The sequence below is a fragment of the Mixophyes fleayi genome, chromosome 1 (assembly GCF_038048845.1).
Source record: "Mixophyes fleayi isolate aMixFle1 chromosome 1, aMixFle1.hap1, whole genome shotgun sequence".
In the NCBI taxonomy this organism is placed as follows: domain Eukaryota; kingdom Metazoa; phylum Chordata; class Amphibia; order Anura; family Limnodynastidae; genus Mixophyes; species Mixophyes fleayi.
In genome coordinates, this window is record NC_134402.1 from 325,939,583 (window position 1) to 325,963,148 (window position 23,566).

The 23,566-nt window shown below is 39.0% G+C and overlaps 1 protein-coding gene across 1 annotated transcript; it reads left to right on the plus strand.

The window, feature by feature from the left end:
* The first annotated feature begins 5,953 nt into the window (after positions 1-5,953).
* Positions 5,954-21,497, plus strand: CRYBB2 (crystallin beta B2). The gene is made up of 6 exons (XM_075214444.1): positions 5,954-6,101; positions 7,940-8,014; positions 11,869-11,987; positions 17,789-17,921; positions 19,254-19,396; positions 21,163-21,497. Exons 2-6 carry the CDS (start codon positions 7,961-7,963, stop codon positions 21,329-21,331), a joined length of 618 nt encoding a protein of 205 aa, XP_075070545.1. The 5' UTR covers positions 5,954-6,101; positions 7,940-7,960; the 3' UTR covers positions 21,332-21,497.
* Positions 21,498-23,566: the final 2,069 nt, after the last annotated feature.

A 23,566-nucleotide genomic window follows, 5' to 3' on the forward strand; every position in this document is an offset into this window, starting at 1 on the left:
AAGAATAGAGTTTTGCTATTTAACAACATTTCTGTCACACTTTTTGAGCATTCCTGTAAAGACAGCACAACAGGATGTGTGCTAAAGACCGTCTCCTCCCTTTTTGACCACAAAGGTGTTGAAATAACAAACTGAAATAGCGGCAGTGTCAGCTTCTTCCTCACACATTTGCACAGGGGGAGGGAAAATTCAGTTCTGTAGACATTTCCAGACTAATGAAACACAAACATAATGTAACTGCGCAAGAGCAATTCTAGGTACTATATAAAAATCAAAACATGTTAAAAGTAGTAAAAGTGAGTTTACATATTTATTTTATTCAATTATTATTATTATTATACATTTTCAGCACATTTGTAGTGATTGATATGATGCTACAGAACTATTTATAAAATAACCCCTCCCCGCAATAGTATAACTATGTGGTAATCAATCTGCAGCTGTATTCAGAATGCTAATTTAACAAGTTGCTGTGCCATCCATAAAGTGTTCTGGCAACACTTGCACTGTTCACTGTATTCATTCAAAGCAGTCCAAGGTATTGCTTCCTTGAGAACATTATCTACCAAAATGGGTGAATACATAGGGAATCATCAAGGCCTGATTAAGTGTTCAGGCCGCCCTAGGCGAATACACTTGTACCACCCCCATCATCAATGTTTACGTTCATATTTACTGTTACTATGGAAACGTCTGTCCCCCGGGGACAGCAGGTGAGGTCACCAGAAGGGCAGTAGTAGGACGTGGTACTGAACTTGCGAGTGTGTACGCGGTGATGCAGATAGATGCGTCATAGCGAGATTGGAGGCTTGGTCAGTGGCACGAAAGCTGTCACTGATTGGGGGATTGTGTAGGGACCCAAGTTTTAAAAGATTGTTGATTCCCATTGACATTAGTATTGGGCCCATAAGGAAGGTTAGGAGCCCCAAAAGATAAAGGAATGCCAGAGGGGAGGGGGTTCCCATACCTTGGTGTTCCCCTAACATGTTATGTTATATGGAGGCAGAAACCCCCATCAAATAGAGCCCTGCAAGTGTGACCAGCAAGGGGGATCCCTGCCTTCAGAGCTACTACAACAATAAATAGCATCTACACTACAGGAGAGGAGTATTAGGAGGAAATAGAGCCCTTTTACCACACACATCTATAGAAATAGCAGCTTCAGAAGTGCTCCCATAGTGAGGGGTGTCTATGTGGGAGAGCTGCTGGTGATAGTGAGGTTGTATGGAACAGAGGAAGAGCCCCCATTTGGAAAGCCCCCTAAGAAGTTCTCTGATAGCGAGGTGGGGTATCGCTTTACTGGGGTGTTGGGAGAGACAGGACACTGAAAAATTGGGTGGATGCATCTGGAGCTGAGTGACATGTGTATGCTTGTGGAACTACTGCTCCAAGCAGTGGCAGCAGCAGTAGCTGGCATGTAATTTGATGGTGGTGGATATGTAACATCTGCTGGAAGTAATGTGCAAGAAAAGTCTGGCATTTTCAATGTATATATTGTCATAAGATCGGGTTAGGAGTATCATCTCCAGGGATTAGACAGCTGTACTTCACTCACTTCAGCCAGATAAATCACACCAGTCCAGTGCTTCAGTTTAAATAGCCTCAGCTAATTTTATTCACTAGCATGAAAACAAACAAAGCATAAACAAAATCCTTACCGTCTGGCTTCTAACTAATAAACAGGAACTCCCTCTCTAGAGTGAGGACCTAGTGTCCCACACACGAAATACAACAGAACTTACAGATCACAAATTGCGGTATCTATCAGAAGCCATCATACCTTCGGAAGCCCAGGTATTGAGAGAGTGAATAAACTGCCTAGCAGCCTTTTAACAGCTGCTCATCAGGTGCAACTCCTGATTAGCCAGCAACTTGCTAGCTCTCTGAAAAACCCTTAATGGTCCATATGAACGGAGCTCACTCTTCTCTCTCCATTTATACCACAGGACCCTTATACCAGCTTTCCTAAAAGCTGAAAACAAATTTTGAGAAGGCTTTCCCAAACATAACATCACTGGGGTTTTAAAACATACAAAAGAGAAGCCTGTGAGATATATATATATATCTCCCTTTAACAATATATGTACAGTGTATATACAGGGTGATTCAAAAGTCGCAGTACACCCTTTTATTTCAAAAACTCTACAGGAATTGGGCCGATTGGCCGATTTCAAGATGGCGCCCATGTTTGGTACATACCGTAAAAGATAGACCACGTCACCCATACCTTACTGGAGTATTCAGGTTTCCCAATTTCCTGTAGAGTTTTTGAAATAAAAGGGTGTACTGCGACTTTTGAATCACCCTGTATATATATATATATATATATATATATATATATATATATATATAATATATATGTATATCTTTATATATATGTATATATATATATATATATATATATATATATACATATATATATGTGTGTGTATATATATATGTGTGTGTATATATATATATATATATATATATATATATGTATATATATATATATATATATATATAATACATATATATATATATATATATATATATATGTATATATGTGTGTGTGTGTATATATATATATATATATATATATATATATATAAAATTATCTGTATATATGTATATCTATATCTATATCTATATATGTATATATACATACCCATATGCTTTATGTGCTGGAGGAAGAGAGGAGCTTTGATAAAATTTACTTCAAATTTTTGAACTGAGATGGTATGGTGAGTAATTGTATTGACACTACACCATGCTACTACAATAGTGTCTGCCCACATCATGTATTCATGCAGTCCTCTGGTATTGTTTGCCTCCCCACATCCCTGCACCGGGGCCCACAGCTCTCTAGTTTAGCCTCTGCAAGAACCACAAGTAATTGCAGCTTGGGTCACCAGGGGCACCCTTCACATACATTCAGCAACAAATGATGAAAAACTTCTTTACCTTAAATCTGCCAGAAGGACAGAACACTGAGGTAGGTGAGAGATAGAGGACAACAAGGGTGAAGGGGAAGAGAGAGAGCAAGACAGGTTAGGAAAGAAAATTAAGAGGGCTAATGGATGAGGCTGTTGGTGGACTGTGTTGTTCTATCCTACCTGTTGTTGCAGCTCTCACAATCTGCTGCTGGTTCCTCCTCTGGATCCTGGAATGTTGGATCTAGTTTGGAAAATGTATAGGTACATGAAATATGGAAGGTTGAGCAATAAATAAACAAAGCACATAACTCAGATCACGCAGTATATAATATATGCTTTGTAACACATACTGGGCCGTATTAAAATGGTAACGATATAAAAAATGACCATGAACTTGAGCGTAGTTCCGACTGTATTAAAATCTAAGCAGATCTCAAAATACGTTTTGATTTGAATCTGGGTGTAAGTACACTCTGCCTAAACAGTACTTGCCTTACGTAGAAATAGAGTACAGTATACGCACAAGCATATGTGCAATATGAGTTCACATTAGAATGCATACAAAAAAATATTATATAATAAAATAAATGAACATATCTAAACAGTATAATCATTAATAAAAAATATGGTTGGTTTTAAAAAACATATTTTTTAACATTAAATACATAAATCAAAATGTTCTTAATGCATTTTAGTTGCATACATATGTTCTGGCACACATATGTGTACTTTTCCAAAGACGTTGGCATACGTTAGTCTGCCCCTTCCCTCCCCTGTTTCACAACTCAAGTCAAAGCCAGTCATAAGTGTCAGTTGCCCTTGGACATGACATGAATTGCATGCAATTGTATTTATTTCTGAGCATGTGCAGAGTTATTTCATGCAAGATACTGCAGACAAACCGACTGAACATTAATCAGGCCCACTATGTGCACTGCAAGCTAGAGACGTATAAATTTCAAGCACATAAAGTTGCACAGTACTATATTTACACACGTTGCAAATTACATAATAAACTACAGTCCCACCCTGTGCTGAATAACACAGGCTTATATATAGAGCGACAGTATGGCACATAGATGAGGTCAGTATGTAAATATTATTATAGAGTATTGGACAATATGACACCATGCTATACATACCCCACTAACCTCACATGAAGCCTCCTCTTGGTCCCTGAGGATACCCTGTCCTCAATGCTCAGTCACACAACGACAAGTTCCTACTCCAACATCACCATCACAGAGCCATCCTGGGGCCAGGATACATCATACAGCCAGCCAATCACAGCTTATCACCACAGACACGCCCCCTGGTATGGTAATGTGCTGGGAAGCAGGCTGCGCATGCGTGAAAGCTACAATGAAGCCTCAGGGCCTACAGCCAATCACAGAGCTCCACTGCCAACATCCTATGTTAGACAAATGACTTGCAGCTTGGAGTGCACAGGTGCACACTTTGTGTACAGAGATAGGGCACTTTCTTTGTTAGGAAGTCCATTGACGGACAAAGGTGACCAATAAAAAAACTGAACCGCCAGTAGGATGTCCCCTGCTGCACCTCCAAATCTATGTGCCCTAGGTTACAGCCTGATTAACCTATTGGTTGATCATGCACTGGGAACTGTAGAGGTTATTGACATGTATTAAATTCATATACAACAAATTACCTTAATGTTCCCCTCTGCAAAGCAACTGATAGGATCATGAACCTAACGCATACATGCCAACTCTCCCAGAATGTCTGGGAGACTCCCGAAATTCGGGTGCTCACGGGAGAGCAGGCAAATATCCTGCATATGGCATCTTGCTCCTCAAAATGACGCGATTTGTGGTGAATCGCGTCATTTTGGCCCCCTCTCGTGCCAAAAACTGCATTTTGTTGCGCATGGGGCGCACGGAGGATTGTGGGGGGGGGGGGTTTCTCCCCGCGGACCCAAAAAAAAACAAAACAAAAAAAAAACGAGAGAGAGCTGCTGCGCATGCGCCCGCAGCTCCGTTTCGCCAGCGCTGCCCTATACAGCAGCCGCGGCGCTGTCTAAGAAGCGTCTGCGGCGGTGCTGTATACAATACAGCACCGACCACGGACGCTTCTTTGACAGCGCCGCGGCTGCTGTATAGGACAGTGGCCACTTAGTTAGCACAGGGGGGGGGGGTTTCTAGAGACTCAGAAACCCCCCCTGCGTGCGCCACTGTTGCGGGGGGCGGAGACAAAATTATGCAAATTACCGCGCCCCACCCTCCAACCCCTGCCTGGGATCTAACGGAATTAACTTACCAAAGGTTGGCAAGCATGACCTAATGTAGAAGATAACAGACCATTTTCAAAGAGACAAGGAATAGAGACTTCTTAAGTTTTCATTCTTTGTGATTTATTGAATTATTTGCAGATAACAGGGAAGTTCGGAATATAAAAAAAACAAGAAGAAATTGGTATATCTCAGAATCACTTACAGTTTGCCTGTTACTATATTTATCACACAATTAACAGGGCATGTTTCACATATGCAACTTGCACTTCTTAATAGAACAGTTCTATCTTTGTTTCTGTTGTTTTTCTGGATCTGTCCAGCAAAGTGAACCACACTCTCTTAAAGATAAATATAAAGATAAATAAAGGTTATCTTGATAGAGCTTTCATATTTTCTTCCCTAATCTACGTTGTTAGCACAGCTAAATTACAAGCTTTGGTTCCGAGTGTATGATAGTTGTAAGTATGATATGACTGCTGTTAAAATGAATGTCACAGTGTTGAAATGAGTGTTTCTTACTGTGGGCTTCTGACATAGGTACAGGTTGTTACAGAGAATAGAATTATTGGCTCAAAAAGCCCTGAAGCAGGGCTGGTTGGCTGGTATATTTGTTCAAATGAGATGTTCCAGGTCTTGGCATTCAGAGGGCTGATGCATGCAAAGTTCAAATCTCCTAACCAACAGACCAAACAATGCTGGGCCTGCCGAATGTGAAAGCTAATGAAATTATTCTCCAACTCTGCTTCTCAAAACAATACGGGCTGTGCATCAGCAGAGCTGGGTTTTCATCGGAGCTGTAATCCAGTATTATCGCTTTGCATCACGCTGGAACTATTTTGTAAATAGTCCTGGCACTATTCTCCTATCCCCGTCCAGTATAAATGTAACCAGGAGTCGTAAGCCCTTTACTGGAACAAGCGGGTACTGGCATACGGGTAAGATATGCTTAATTGGTTTTTCTCATTTTGTTCTAATCAATACAAATAGTAAGGTCTCACAGTGAGAACATTTCAAGTGAAGATGTGAATCTCTTTATTTATAGTTATAAATATATTAATTGCACAAGGATTGCAGTATCTTGTATAAATTCTGCATTAACACCAACAGAATAGTCCCCATGGAGCCATTATTTGTACAATGGGTTAATTTTTGTTGGTTGGCAAAAACGTTTGGTTTCCCTGGTGACTCAGGGTGGAGACAGATTGTTTAAACTTCATTTAATCACTTTCCTAAAATGACATTCAACAATAAACTGCATTCCTCCTATTCAAGTTACTGCCAGGCTGCATTTGGGCCAGCAGCAGACACGTACTGTAATTAAGGTAGGATTTTTCTCACATTGGAACATTGATACTTGGTACGACTTATATTTTCAATTTAAAGAGGGTCGATAACCCATAATCCCTAGAAAGAATGCAAAAGGTTTACTTACTGTGCTCACATAGCTTTAATTGCCACATTTCATTTTTTAGGAATAATTTTCTAGGTTATTATTACATTAAGGGACTCTATGATAGGCTAATGTGGTTTGGCCTTATAAAAGTATACAAGAGCACCGGCCTTGACAGCAACTTCTACTGTAGCTGTAGTACTTTACAAGCTAAATTTCATGATGGAATGGGGAGTTAGAGGCACAGTGGTAAGCATTGCTGTCTAACAGCAAATGAGGACATATGTTTGATTCCAACAAGGATACTATCTTCATCCTGTGTTTATGTAGTTTCTTATGGATGCTCCAGTTTCCTGCCACAGTCCAAAAACTGGTAGTGTAACTGGATTCTGACAAAGTGGACCCTAGTGTCTTTTGTGTGGTAGGGAATACAGACTGTAAGGTCCAGTGAGACAGGAACTGATGGTAATGAATCCTCATTGCCATTTGAATTCAATGTATAAGATACATCTATTATTTGTATTTATAAAATGTGATAAAAGTACACAATACATCCTTGGTCTGCAGGGATTATAGAAGGGGATTGCTCACATTGGCAACTTAGTAGCATGTTAGGCCCTTGAGTACATTAGTAATTGCCCTCCACTCTGCTTCCAGCATATATTTGTTATGTATTCTATAACGGATCATCTACTGATACAGTCAGAATATAACAAGATTTATTGCGACACTAGAAGGATTTCACAGTTTGTACTGTTCTAAATTATACATGTGTATAATGAGCATGCATAACAAAGAAGCTCAGTAGATATAGTTATAAGCCAGGTGCCCTGACAACCTCTAGCTGTGTGCAATTGCCACTGTATCTTCATTATATTGCCATTATACCATTATCTGTAAGTTATGCTGGTTTCATTAAGTCTTGAATGATGAGCAATGAGAGTAGGGAATATTACATGAAGGGTTTTGACTTCAATTGGGAAACCGTATCAGCGATTGCAATGTGTGACGTGTATGAGCTTTGAATGCACGGAGTCGCAAAGCTCACTCATTCTTTTCAAAGCAGACATCAGACTCGCTTTGACAGACAGATACATTATTCATTTTCATTTTTGATAAGAGGATGAGTTTAAGAAGACACACAAATGGTATATATCTTTTAAAGCTAAAGTCATAGCTAACAGAGGACTAAGTTACCCATTCATAAGCACCATGAGTAATCTATCGTACAATGACTAAGCAGGGAACACTGTTGACTGCAGCTTGTTTTCCAGAGTTGTATGTAAAACATTGATGCTTCCAAATAACATTTGGCCAGGCAACACTTATTTTAATTGAACAATATTATGACTCCTCTGATTTCTAATGTCTTCTTTATTTCAGGAATAAAACATCAGTGTAACAATGGCATCTGACCATCAGGCTCCAGCCACTAAACAACAGCAACCTAACTCAAAGGTAGGTGCAGTAATGCCGGTGGTGTAACTACAGAGCAGTGGACTCTGATGCAAACAATGAGCTGAGGCTCCCCCCCCCTTCCATCCTCTAACACCACCCACCATACACATGAAGACAACACACATGGCACCAACTTGGTCCAGATTGCATCACAGATGAGAAAGGCACTTTTTTATTTGTCGCCTCAGGTGACAGGATGGATAGGCCCATATCTGCATGAGAATTGGGAATTGACATAAAGCTTTTTTTCAGCTGCCCCTGGAACAATGTTATCCTAGATCAAGGCTTCATTAGGTCTTGACCTAGGACCTTGAATCATGATTGCTATTAGTTCACTTTTCATCTGGTTTAGTGTTTGTACACAATGGTGCCTTGGTACTGGCTCTCCTCCTTCACAGTGCGTTTGTGTTCATCGTGTGGATGTATCAATTGTGATTTATTGATCTCTATGGTAACTGTACTGTCGGCACAGACACTTTTTCCAGCGCTGGCCATACTAAGAATAAAACAAGGAAATCTTATTTAATGACAGTGTGTTGACCATAAAGATTGCACTCTGTGTTTATGTGCCCATAGATATGTCCTGTCTAGTTTTCAGAAAGATCAGGTTACAGTGTACTATTCGAGTTTCAGAGTTCTAGGAAAATGTGCACTTCAAAATGTACACGGTGGCTAAGTGATTAGCACTTCTGCCTCACAGCATTGGGGTCATGAGTTCAATTCTCGACCATGGCCTTATCTGTGTGGAGTTTGTATGTTCTCCCCGTGTTTGCGTAGGTTTCCTCCGGGTGTTTCTTCCCACGCTCCAAAAACATACTGGTAGGTTAATTGGCTGCTATCAAATTGACCCTAGTCTCTCTCTCTCTGTCTGTCTGTCTGTGTGTGTATATTAGGGAATTTAGACTGTAAGCTCCCATGGGGCAGGGACTGATACGAATGAGTTCTCTGTACAGCGATGCGGAATTAGTGGTGCTATATAAATAAATGATAATGATGATGATGATGGGGTAGAACACGTAACATCTCTAAGTAAAGACAGGTGAAATAGAGGAATAGAGAGAGAGAGAGTGAACCCTATATAAAGTATAATAGGGCTTACAAATATGTTGATTTTGACATTATGCTTAATAATTACTGTTTACACCCTGTTCATTTTCCACTTATCTCACTTGTGGAAAACTAATTTTAATAAATGTTATAATTTACAAGGCAGTGTGCAAAGAATGCCACACAGAATTTAAGAATATACATGACAAACACGTTTAAACCAATGAAATGAATGAAAAGAAAAAGTGTGGAAAGATTTTCTATACTAATACTTACTGACCATACATCATTACAAATACGCAGTGAGGATGACTTAAAAGTACAAAAGAGCAGTAATCCATATTAAGCAATCAGAGGGTTGTTTTTATTAATTTAAAGCTTATGCTGATTGTTTGCTCTATGTTCCTGCACTTTGTACCATGTTAGCTAATTACCACCAAAGTATTGTATATAGTTTGCACACTGAATTAAACGGGTATGAACCTTAAACCTACAATTAAACATATACAGATAGTGTTGCTTTTATAAAGCATTTAGCTCACCTGGCACATCAGGCACTAACAAGGGATAGCGTTATAATATTCTTATATGATGATGGATAGGGGTCTGAATGGGCACTTTGACCTGTCTACGGCTAACAAGCCCCATAGGCAGCAAGCTGCAAAGCACCTTCTATTATAGCCAGCATTATTTTTTCCAGAAATTTGTGCTACAGTAGCTCTTCTGTGATGGGCTAGCCTTCACTCCCCATGTGCAGCCTTGGGCGCCCTTGACCCTGCCAGCGGTTCACTGGTGGTCCTTCCCACTTTTGGTAGGTAGTAACTACTGCATACCAGGAACACCCCACATGACCTGCTGTTTTGGAAAAGCTCTGACCCAGTCATCTAGCTATCACAATTTGGCCTTTGTTAAAGTCGCTCAGATCCTTACGCTGGCCCATTTTTCCTGCTTCCAACACATCAACTTCAAGAACTGACTATTTACATGCTACCTAATACACCCCACCCCTTGACAGGTGTCATTGTAATGAGATAGTCAATGTTATTCATGTCAATTGTCAGTGAATGTTGTCTCTGATCGGTGTATATAATATAGTTATTAAAGTACATAGGTGTGTGTTTCTGTTTCCTCTGGCGGCAGGTCTGTTTCTTTTGTGACTATGTACTGCATGGAGAGACGCTGTGTGTGTTTATAGCTATGTATATAGATGCTGAATACTGATAACAGAGCAGGAAGTGAAATTAATGGTTTTGCAAAGGAAACAGAAAGCCAGAATGAAGATATACCAGATATTGATCTGTATGACCACTATAACAGATAAGTAGGGGATCAGTGTATCTAATTTTTTTGCCATTAAAACAGAAAACAGTTCCATGCCCTTCCGTTATATTCAACTTCCATTTTCTCCAGCACTCGTTTTTCTGTGACACCCAATACAAATGATAAAACACTTTTTGGCATGAAGGTTCTTAGGGCTAGATTTACTAAGCTGCGGGTTTGAAAAAGTGGGGATGTTGCCTATAGCAACCAATCAGATTCTAGCTTTCATTTATTTAGTACCTTCTACAAAATGATAGCTAGAATCTGATTGGTTGCTATAGGCAACATCCCCACTTTTTCAAACCCGCAGCTTAGTAAATCTAGCCCTTAGTGTTTTTAGATTAGCCGATTAGCTATTTAAACCAATCAATACGCGGTATTGGAATTAATTCAGGTACATGAATCATGTCTGCCTAGTAACAGCATGCACTAATCCCAATAAAGAGTGTGTATTTCATATGTGCCTGACTTGACAGGAGTCCAATATATTGAACTCACCCTCCACCCCTCTGTTCACCCCCCTTCCATTCTATTCATAACCTCCTCGTACTGTTAAAAATGTCGTCATATCAATCTCTTTAGTCTCCTGTTGGTGCTTTTGCTACTTCGTCCACTCCATGTTTGACATTTTTATTTTTTTACCTTACTTCTGTGGTTTTCTACGTTCAGTACTGGTATGCATATGTGTTATTTATGTGACCAACCAAATTAAAGAATTAGAAATAAATAAATAAAAAAATAAATAAACCATACACTGTGTAGATGCTGCATTCTCCAGGCCTGTAATCAATGGAGAGAAAACTGCACATCCCAACAGCATCTGCAAAGTGTGTGCCCTGTCCTCCAGGATTCCTAGATGGAAAGTGATTTTGCAGACAATAAATGAAACCAGCCCTGAATTTATGAGAAGGCCATTTTTTCACTTTCACCTTTTTAATTTTGTATATTAATTTTGTGTATTAATATTTTTTATTATATACACTTAACTTGGACTGAATTAGAGGGATGTTTTATGGGTTTATCCAATAGGTCAGTCCAAGGTTGATTAGTAAAGGAGAAGTCCAGAGTATCTCTTGCCAGCTTCACCAATTACTTGCAAACCCTTTGGGCAACCTCAAACTCAAGCAGACATGTTTACATTGAGCCAATTTTAGTGCATGTCTCAAAGTGCAAAAGAGTTGGTTCAGGCCTTATACAATCACTCTGTAGTTATGCACCACTTAGTTAAGAAAGTTTCTCCAAAAACTCTGGAAAATGACATACAGTGGGTGGTTTATAAGGTCAGCCTAAAATAGACTGAAATGTATCGTCTGCAGGTGGATGTTTTGTGTCAGCAGACTCATAGACTTGCCATTTAAAGGTTAATTTCAAGACATCTGACCCTCCCTATGGCTACTAATTGTTCTAGTGAGAATAGCACTAATCTTTGCAATGTAATTATTACATATGCACAATATGTATATCACATTCTGATTTCTGATTTACAGATTGTTATCTTTGAGCAAGAAAACTTCCAAGGCCGCTGCCATGAACTCAGTGGACCCTGTACCAACCTAAAAGAGGCTGGTATGGAGAAAGTTGGCTCAATCCTTGTGCACTCTGGACCGTATGTATTTAAACATTATGCAATTTCACAAAGCCTTTGGAAAATATACATACTGTTCTTTAGAAGATGGACGTTTAAAATAAGCCATTTTTGTGTTAGCTGTTTTGTGCAGAAGTCAATGATTTTTAAGCCATTGTTGTGTGTTTCTAGTATCTTTTATTCTGGCATTGTGTTGTCTAACATTTTATTGTGAAACGGCAAGGGGAGAGATGGGGCATCTGCCCTGGGCACATTGTTATTTCTACAAATGAGATCAAGCACTAAATGAAAGGTAAAGTTTCTATCGTTGCTGAAATAACTGCTATCTGCACTAGACTTGTGGCTGTTTAACGGCATTTGATGTCACTTGGTCATATCTGAATTAGCAGAACAGATTTTCCCATAATGTTTCAAGAAAGGAAATAGTCAGAGCAACAATTACCCTGCAGGTGTACAATGCATATTGTAACTGTCTGGTGATACCGACCAAAGCTTAGTATACATGGAAAGAACACACAAGCAGTACTTGCGGTCACCTGTCTAGTCTTAGGCAAAGCTTCACTGCACTGGGGTCATGAGTTTGATTCCCAACCAGGGTGTTATGTTTGTGGAGCTTGAGTGTTCTCCTATGTTTGCGTGGGTTTCCTCTGGGTGCTCCGGTTTTCTCCCACACTCCAAAAACATACTAGTAGGTTAATTGGTTGCTGACAAAATTAACTCTAGTCTGTGTCTGTGTTAGTAAATTTAGACAGTAAGCTTCAATGGGGCAGGGACTGAAGTGAATGACAAATATTCTGTGCACAGAGCTGCAGAATTGGTGGCGCTATATAAATAAATGATGATGATGTATAAGTTTACTGGAAACTTATGTTAACAAGACAAGTAGTGTTTATGCATTATAGCTTCTTCAGACCAATAATAGACTGACAACTTAACAGTATTGCTTTGCTCTGGAATGTACATTGTGGCATAAGCAGAAGGTGTGCGCAAGTGGTAATTCAAGATAGCTACATACCTAAAATAACAGAAGTGTTTATATGTATCTGAATCTGACCAGCATTTAATGTGTCCTAATCTGGCCAGTTTAATGGTGTGCTGGCAGGGTGGAGCTTCTCTGTCTTATGTCATTCTGGAATTGAGATATATACATGTGTTCCTTTATGTCTCTCACTCTCTCTCTCTCTATATATATTCATATTAACGGGAACTAGGTGACCTTAGATAAAATATAAATTCTTATTTACCAATGCTTAGCAGACCCCCTGATGCATGTCATTGTGTGAATAGGAGACTCTTCCTCTGCTCTGCTCAGCGAGGCCATATTCAGCGCTGTGAAACTTGCATGAATCAGAAGCTCACAGAGGAAGGGGCTTTGAGAGCATGAACAAAGCTTGCCCAAGCAGGAGAGAGGATCCGCCACTCCAACAGTTAAAATTTGCAAATCCACTGACAGCCAAAGGGTGGTCAATTGTATTTTTTATTTCAGGTCACCTAGTTCCGTCAACACTAAATTTGTTGTTTTAAGTGAAGTTTTATGTTGTTTTGGGAAGTGCAATTGAGAAATAACCTCTCATTTTCAAGTATGATCAGGATACATTAAATACAATTGTAACCTGGTTATAGATAGAAGCCATTAAGCATTCCAATCACAAACCAAACCAAGTGACAGAAGTTTTGAAAGATCTTAGACAGGTAGCAGTTTTAAATGACTCAGAGGGTAGATTTATCAAATGTTCTAAAAAGAAAAAATGGAGGTGTCGCCCACAGCAACCAATCAGTTTCTATCTATCCATCATTCTCTACAATGTACTAGATAAATGATAGCTAAAATCTGAATGTCTGCTATGAGCTACACCTCCACTTTTTCTGTTTAGAAGCTTTGATAAATCTACTGCAGGAAGTTAGCTTCTGTATATTTTAATTTCATGTGGTTTTTTTCAGAAGTTTTTTGAATTTTAAATGAACATGCTTTACAATCCAGCAATAGATAAATTGTGAATAAATGATGTAAAATAAATGTGTCATTTAATAGGCAAATAGACAACATTGATTAAATATTATTAAATCAGATACATAATAATATATCTACTTTTTGGATAATCTGAAGTGATTCAGATCCTCAGGAAGTGATGAAAACAGATATCCAGAGAGTGGACAACATTGAATTGGGTCAGCTCTTCAAATTGTCATTATACAGAGAGAGGGATTCTTTAAGGTTATCAACCTGCTGTAGATTTGTTAGAAGCAGCATATAAACAGCAGCATGCGTAGCAGTTTTGCAATTGTGTCATTTTGGATACTAACTGCCGTTAGTGGGCTAAGGATCTTACAAGATACAAAACTGATAATTGTTATCCCACTTCAACATCATAACAAAACCTAAAATATAAGTTGCCCTATACAAATATCACTCACAAATATATACTGTGACACGAGCACCCTTTGAATGATGCACAAACGACAACTTCTTGCTTGTACTTTTGCTTTTATTGTCAGGATGGCAAAGTACCACATAACACAAAGTTCCACACACTTTCTTGTAACCCTAATGCTAAGTTAACAGAGACTTTTCCTAGTCATCAGCCCACTTGTTTGGCATTGGCCACACTGCATCTAATTAACAACTAAGGCTTAAATGCTTTCCACTCCTCCCACAGCCATAGCTGTATGGACAGGTGACACTCCCCCCTGGTCTTTATAGAGGCATTCTCTGCAAGTGCTCTGCTTGATTAATCCCACTGCAGACACACCCTGTGTGCTAATGTTAGTGGTGGTCAGGGCCGGATTAACCATAGGGCTAACTGGGCTACAGCCCAGGGGCCTATGGCATCCAGGGGGCCCTTGAAAGTGCTCAGCAGCAGTATTGATAGGTCGGGGGCGGGGGCGCCCCCGGCGCGATCAGTGCTGCTGAGCACTTTCACTGCGGTCCTTCTCCGACGCAATGTGGTCTCCTTACTGATGAGATCTCGTGAGTCTCACTCTATTGAGATCTCCTCAGTAAAGAGCGTACTGCGCGCCGGAGAAGGAGGTAAGTGCCGGGGGGAGGCGCTGGCAGCTCGGATCACGTGGGGGGGAGGGGTGGGAGCGGGCAGCTAGGATCACAGGGGGGGCCCTCACGGGAGAATGGAAGCCCCTTTAGCCCAGTAAGTTAAATCACACTCTTAATATTTATTTTGTCAAACATAATGTCCTCTACCTGTATATCTTTAAACTATGTGCACTGTTGTACAAATGTATAATCCTGTTTGCTACCTGAATACCTAGCTCCTCTCTTAGAGGGCTGTTGCAAACCACTCCCTTTGTCATAAAAGTTCCCATACCTGGACAGAATGTTTGATGTGTGACATTCTTTTTATATATGCTATGCAATGTGTCTGGAAAACTGATTGGTCACTTCTCTCAACACACGATAAGCATGTCATTTATCTAGAGCACTGATTGGTCAACACTCTGAAATCATTACAAGTCGCAATGTGTCAAAATAGCAGAAGGCCAAGAGAATCACCCATTAAAGCTGCACTAACACTTCAATATAATTAGCTCTACCCTCTGTTTGGAACCCCAGAAGCTGCTCTGTTCAGCCACTTTTCCCAGAGCCCAGCAATTAACCAGGGGTATAGGACTGCAGAGGAGCCACCTCTTCCACAGCCATTTTAAAGTTGTGAAGGATTATTTTGTTTTGCATTCAAAAGTTTTGTACCTCATTTGACAATCACCACTGTACAACTGACATACTTCCTCTCTGTCTTCCCACATAGAACAGACCACATTTCTCACTGACTGCATGAGGAAGTGCACAGTGATTGTAGTGTGTGATAACAGGGAACTTCCTACTTTACTCAGGGTCTGAAGAGATTCTGCTATCCTCCAACTCCTGATAAACTGAGTAAAGGAAGGAGTGCGAGGCATTACACAGCCAGACTGTCATGAGCTCCCTTTTCACTCATTTGTGATTAACAAGATGATAGCAGTAGTAGAGAAAGAGCTTGAGAGACACATTTTCCAAATAGTAATGCTGTCATCACACTTCTCAGAATGAGTGAAGGTAGCGCACAGTGTGATTACAGTGCACTGCATCCATCATAATGAGGAGCATGGCTGGTGTCTAGTATAAGATTGCACCCATCTTCTGCCTCAGGCAACATGTAGGCTTAGACCATTCCTAAATCTGAGCAACATCTGTATTCATTCTTAATCTCCTGCTTGTCTGTTATGTTCCATAGTTTATTTGCCTAGAAAATTATGAGAAAAGTCACAGTGGCAGGAGACCCCTGTTATAAAACAGTCCCCATACACAGAGCACTGCATGCAAAAATATATATATTTTATAACAGGCAGTGTTCCCCTAAAATTCTCCAGTGCTAGTTGTGCTGCTCTCTGTAGTAGGATCATATCTGTTTAATGACATTATCACTAAGTATCAATAATAATTAACTTTTTTTTGCTTCCTGCTGTTGAGAACTTTCTGGACAAGAGATGCTTGTGAGTGTTACATGTTGTCTTGGTTAGATTAACAATTAGATTAACGTTAGTGATTTTTTTTTTTTATTAAAATATCTGTTCTCCAACATGTCCTCAGTGGTTATTGCTAGTAATGATAGCAGGGATTACAATGATTGGCTGGAAAGTAGGATCCTAATCTTTGTGCCTTACTATCTGTGATGTGTTGACGGCTGTAAAAATGATCGAGTCGCAAATTGCCATAATACATAGAATAACATTTTCAATTAAGCTCATAAAGCATGTAAAGCTTATAAAGTCATGAGTAGTGGGCCCTATAGACTTCCCATTTATCCAGATAATATAGTAAAGTCATGCTGTTATTTCATACAATATACTGTAATTGTTTGCAATGCAATGTAACATTTTAGTCCTTGAGCTAGGTAAATATATATGTAATCTCTATCCTAAAGCACTAGATGTTAGCACTAGACAATTATATGTTGGGGCACAATTCCTGGGTTGCACCAATTGTGTAATGCAGAACAATGCATTACAAGTGCTCAGATGTGAACAGGCCATTAATCTAATTCTCTTTTTAGTCCTAAACCATAGTCCTAATATTATTTCTTTATTGACATTTATGTATACAGCACCTACCTATTACACAGCATTTTACAGAGTATATATAATCATTCACATCAGTCTCTGACCCAGTAGAACTTATATAATCTGTATTCTTCACCACACAAACAGTGACACTAGGGTTAATTTTGTCAGAAGCTAATTAACCTACAAGTACATCTTTGGAGTGTGGAAAGAAACCGGAGCATGCATCGGAATCCCATGAAAACATGGATAGAACATGCAAACTTCACACATAGAGGGCCCTAGTCGGAATGAAACCCATGACCCCAGCACAGGCTGCAATGCTAACAACTATTCCATTGTGCTGCCCAAAACCTAGCCAACATATATTCCTACTGTAGCTGTAAGACTAGCCTTAGATCTTGGCTCAATTAAGCCCAAATCATAACTATGGACCTGGTACTATCTCTAAATTCAAACGTAGCACGGAAAGAACGCAGATCTTACTTCCTAAGCTGTAAAATTGTAAAAGAAATATAGAAAACTTCATTCAGAAAAACATTCACTACAGGGAATGAAAAAGCTATTGTTATATGAGCTGTTTACCTGGTAAGTAGACCTTACCCACAAACCTTGTAGCCAACGCATCCTAATAAGGCACTAGCCTCATCGATAGTTGCTAGTTGTGCTTATATAGAAATAGCAGAACATGCATTCTGTTTTATGTAAATTATTCTGAGCTAAAACCACATTCAGAACATCTCACCCATCATTCTCTTCCTGTTGTTCCACAGCTGGGTAGGATATGAACAACAAAACTGCAAGGGAGAACAATTTGTGTTTGAGAAGGGAGAATACCCCCGCTGGGACTCCTGGACAAACAGTCGAAAGAGCAATGACATCTCTTCCCTGAGACCAATCAAAGTGGTAAGAACAAGAATCCTGCTGTTTGTACAGTGGCTTTACCATACAGACGACCTAGGAAAGCACTATGTAGGGACACCATAGATGTGAAATTATGTTCATTCTATTCATATTTTTTCTTTCCATTTTTGTGTGATCTTTGCCAACCAGCTATTTTTCCCTAGCAAAAATAATGGTTGGGTGAGTTATGTGGCGAAGACATGAGAATGTGGTATACAATAATTACAATTTGGGCATATTCAAAATGCCCAGGGCAGCCTCAATTGTAAAAACAGTCATGGCAATGTACAACTTAGAAGAACCACCTTTCGGAGTTATTACCTTTATGCAATAATCATACACATTGGCCATATGTGACATATATATGGAATAAATAATGCCCTTATATTCTTCAGCATTTTCCAATTTTGAGAATTTATTTGTCATTACATTTACTAGATTACTAGTATACACCAAATAGCTCGGAGTTGCAATGATATATATTATATTTACTAGGCAGCTTCTTGTTTCCTTTTATGGACACTTGAGTTTGAATTTGTTGTGCACCAACTTATACTATTCTTACTGAATAACGTGTCTCACTGCAAGTTGGTGAGCACTCAACAATTATCCAATGGAGAATTTGCATCCAGTGGAATATAATGTTCACAGGAACTGGTACAATATTATTATTATTATTAATTTTATTCTTTATTTATAAAGTGTCAACATATTATGCAACACTTTACAGAGATTGTATTAAGTCATTCACACCAGTCCCAGCTCCACTGGAGCTTACACGCCAAATTATATATTGCAGTCTAAATTAAAATGTACATACACTAGGGTTCATTTTTGTCCTGAAACAATTAACCAACCACTATGTTTTTGGACTGTGGGAGGAAACCGGAGCACCAGGAATAAATCCACGCAAACAAGTGGAGGACATACAACTACACGGATAGTGCTCCGGTCCGATACCTATCTGCTCAGCTTATCCATGGAATCACTCATAGGGATAAATGTATCAAGCCTTCTAAAAGGGAAAGTGCTAGTGTTGCCCATAGCAACCAATCAGATTCTATTATTTTCTAGATTGTACTAGATAAATGATAGCTAGAATGTGGTGTGATTTGGATGGATATGGATGTGATTTGGGAAATTGGTGGCATGACTTAATTTGTCCCAATGTTCCAATCAAAATGTTGTTAATTTAATATATGTTATTGAGCTTAGCAATTCTAAAGTTCTTGGCATATGTTGGCATATGTTAATAAAGAATAGAGGGTTTTGTCTGCCGACAATTATATTGTTTTAATATATTTAAGCCTATTATTTTCTCTTCACCATTTAAAGGATAGTCAGGAACATAAGATTGTCCTATACGAAAACCCAAACTTTACTGGGAAGAAGATTGAGATAATCGATGATGATGTCCCAAGCTTCCACGCTCACGGCTACCAGGAAAAAGTGTCTTCCGTCAAAGTACAAAGTGGAACGTAAGTACGCCATTGGCTGCATTGCATATACCTAGTGTCTCTATAAAAAATGAAATTAAACTTTTTTTTCCATGAACCAAAATAAGGACAGAACAGAAATGTAGCTATTTAAATCCAATTGTGCAACATATGTCATGCATTGGCCTTTAGGGAACATCTGAACTTCATAGATAAGTCTTTACCACAGGGTGGAGGAGAAGATCAAACAGAATAGACTCATATTCTCTGTATTTGTTTCAGATAATGTGTTGAATGAAATATCAAGGATGATTTTTTAAATCTATACAGCAAAAATGTAGCGTTTTCATGCTGTGTCATCTGCAAATGTTCAGCTTGTTATATAATATTACAGAATTTAAGATGAACAGCTTGTTCACTTAAAAAAAAAAAAATTCACCTTAGTTTTCTGAGATGATGAGTTTGCTTGCAATTTGTTTAATTTAAAATGAAAATCAACATCAGGGTGCTCAATTGGTGGACTGTGTGCTTAAAGGGCAACTATTATGAAACTCTTTTATCTGAAATATGCTGTGGGCATTGATATTTAGACCCTTTGATGTTTAAGAAAATGAGCTCTACATTGTAAACTACTTTAAAAAAAAAAAAAGTTTTCTCTCTCCATAACCTCTGGATCCCTCTTACTGGAAACATGGTATTGGTACCAGGTTGGAAAGGATTCCTTAATTTAAACTTTTATTGACAGTCTTAAAACAAATATTAGGCTGGTCAGGAAAGCAGGTTATGTGTCACAAAACTTGTGCTTTTTGTTTCATTGCAAAACAATTTAGAAAAACTCCTATTTAACCAATCCTAAATGCAGAAGATGACTATATCATATATATATAATTATACATACACACACATATAAACACACATACATATATATATATACTCATACATACATGTACACATATAAACACACATACATATAAATACTCATACATACATGTACACATACATACACACATACATACATATATACATACATACTGTGAAAAGCGTGCATACAGATGGCTCCTCACACAGATTTCTGCTGAAGCACTTTGACGCTTATTTACTTGTCAGGATGAATGAACAGTCTTTGCAGTGTCTTCAGCAATCAAATGAAACAGTCACAGAAATAAACAGTCCCATAAACCTAAACTCTGGTTATCACAGTTAGGTCCCAAACTGGTCACTGGCCACTTGTTGGCTTCAGTCTCCCACCCACAACACAAGATAGCTAATTATACCTCCTCCCCACCACTGCTCTAGCTGATTCCTTGATTGCTTAGACCCAGGTGCTGCACCTGGGTCTGCTGTGCTGTGTGTGTGTGTGTGTGTGTGTGTGTGTGTGTGTGTGTGTGTGTCTGTGTGTGTGTCTGTGCAGATTTAACCCTCTGCACATACAGGCTGCGGTACTCTTTCCTCCACTTGAAGGTGGCAAAGTATCCCAATTGCCACAAATATATATATATATATATATATATATATATATATATATATATATATATATATATATATATACACACACACACACACACACACACACACACAGCCATTGACTCATGATTTAACAGCCCCATCTCCCTGACCTAGGTGTTGGATGCCCTGGTTTTAGTTAATTTATAGTTGTCACCAATGGATGGAATATAAATATAATTAAAAGATGCTTTATACTCACACAGTGTTCACATGCTAGTTAGTCAAACTCTGAGCTTGATTTCTCAATATAGGTAACTATTTTTTTTATTTTTTTTACTTTTCACTGTAATGATTTCTTGCAGGTGGGTTGGCTATCAGTACCCAGGTTACAGAGGTTACCAGTACCTGTTTGAGAAGGGGGATTATAAGGACAGCTCAGATTTTGGCGCCCAGCACCCCCAGATCCAGTCTGTGAGGCGCATCCGTGATATGCAGTGGCACCAGAGGGGAGCCTTCCACCCCATCAATTAAAAGAAACACTTCCTCTCCCTAGTGCCATTGAAGAGAAAGAGATACCGGACGGCTTTTACGTGATCTGCTGCTGTTTTTCCCATGGCATAGTTATCCCACATGCCACTGTGTGACTAAACCTGCTGAAACAATTTAATAAAAGCTTTGAGTCTTAAACTCCTGACGACTCCCTATATGTGTAGTTAATTTGCATAATTACAATGTCTTAGTAAATACCCTTGGTCTGGTGGGTTTAATGTGAAAAGAACCATCTAAGCAGTGATTAACATTTAAGAAATGATTCTCCCTACCCAGAGTGAGTGAACCAGACAATTTTCACCCCAGGACACAGATATGACAAACTGTATAGCCCAAAGAACTATAACCAAGAGATTGCTAATAGTGAAGAGCCGATGCATATGAGAGCAATACATGATCATAAGAAAAGTAATCGAACTCTATATTTTTGTACCATAGTATGCACAAGTTCATTCTGACTGAGCAAGCAGATGGGTGACTCCAAAATATTACAGTTAGTTAGATAAATTTCATATCTAATGTATAGAAAGCAGCATATTAAGGTCATAGGATGGGTGTAGTACTTATCAACGGTACTGACTACCCAGACAGAGAAGAAGACGACAGGAGAACACTGAATGCATAGTAGGAGTAGGGTTGCATAGGAGTTAAGGTTAGGGTTAGGGTTAACCCTAACCATAATACCCCTAACCCTAACCCCTAAAATAATACTTACATTACATCAATGACAGCTGGGTCCGTCCATCGCCGCTTTAAGACAAGTTGCAGTTTGTGATGACGTCATCTTGCACAGTCGGCAACACATCAGCATCCTGGTAAGTAGGTTTTTTTTCAGGTCGCTCTACTATGCATTCGGTGTCCTCCTGACGTCTTCTTCTTTGTCAGGGTATTCACTACCGTTAAACTGACTACCACCGCATAGAATCTGATGGCAAAAAAACATACCATGAATTTCCATACTTCAATTAAATTGTGTTGCATTTATGCAATAAATATATTTAATGGGGGAACAGCCTTTACACACATCCATACTTGGCTTACCTGAATATACCTCAAATAAATGTCGAAAAATGGCCAACTGAAATAAAGGCGTTTCTGAGCAATTGACCAGTATTCTGGTAGCCGGCATGACATATGTTTTGAGGATTAGTAAGTAGGCTTCCTCTCACTGTTGCTACACAGAGATCAAGATCAATGTATTCTATTGAAAACAGACATGGGGGTATATTTACTAAACTGGGGGTTTGAAAAAGTGGAGATGTTGCATTTAGTAACCAATCAGATTCTAGTTATCATTTATTTAGTACATTCTACAAATTGTCATTTAGAATCTGAATGGTTGCTATACACAGCATCTCCCATTTCCAAACCCACAGTTTAGTAAATATACCCCATGGTGTCCAAATAATGGATCTTTTTATTGCCACAGCCAACCACATTTATAGCTCAATATTTTGGTTTTATTTGGTTCCTATTAAAGTAATTCTATCGTTTTCAAATAAGCATTGCCCAAGCGATTGTATTGTGTTTCTAACGCACAAAGTGATTTATTTTAGCAGATGCAAAGTTTAACAGTTCAATACATGATTATATTATGATACAGTAAAGTACAGCCAATACCAAAAGATACATACATACTGCTGCGCTACGCTGCGCTAACCACGGGCACCAGTGAACAGTAATTCACCCTTGAATACTGTGTTCAGAGTAGACTGAGGCTAGTGGGGGTGCAGCTATGATTATATATACAGTCAGTGTTACAGAGTGAACAATAGAGATGACGTGGCTTGCTTCTATAGGTCCAGACATCAGATGGGTCCAGGGTAAACAGGTCATAGGCTGGTTCAATCTAAGGAATCCAAAGGTGGGGGTAATCTCTCCAGGGGATCTGCTCCTTTCTTCTGCTCCAGTTACAACTTAGGCCATTAGCATTTCATAGCCAGCATCATACAAAGGTTTATTCCCTAACATCAATAACTAAAGTATGCAATGTGCGATCTCTTCGCCAAATGCACCGGACAGATGCTGATGATTAGGGGTTTAATATGATACTAGACATGACACCTTTCCTATAACCTGAACCTTAAATATCACTGAAGTGCACATATAATCATATTCTATAAACTAATAATAAACCAAATACTATCTGCTCATAAATTACAGTGTGACGGAACCAATATGAATATGAATTATATAAATAACTAAATGTTGCAATGC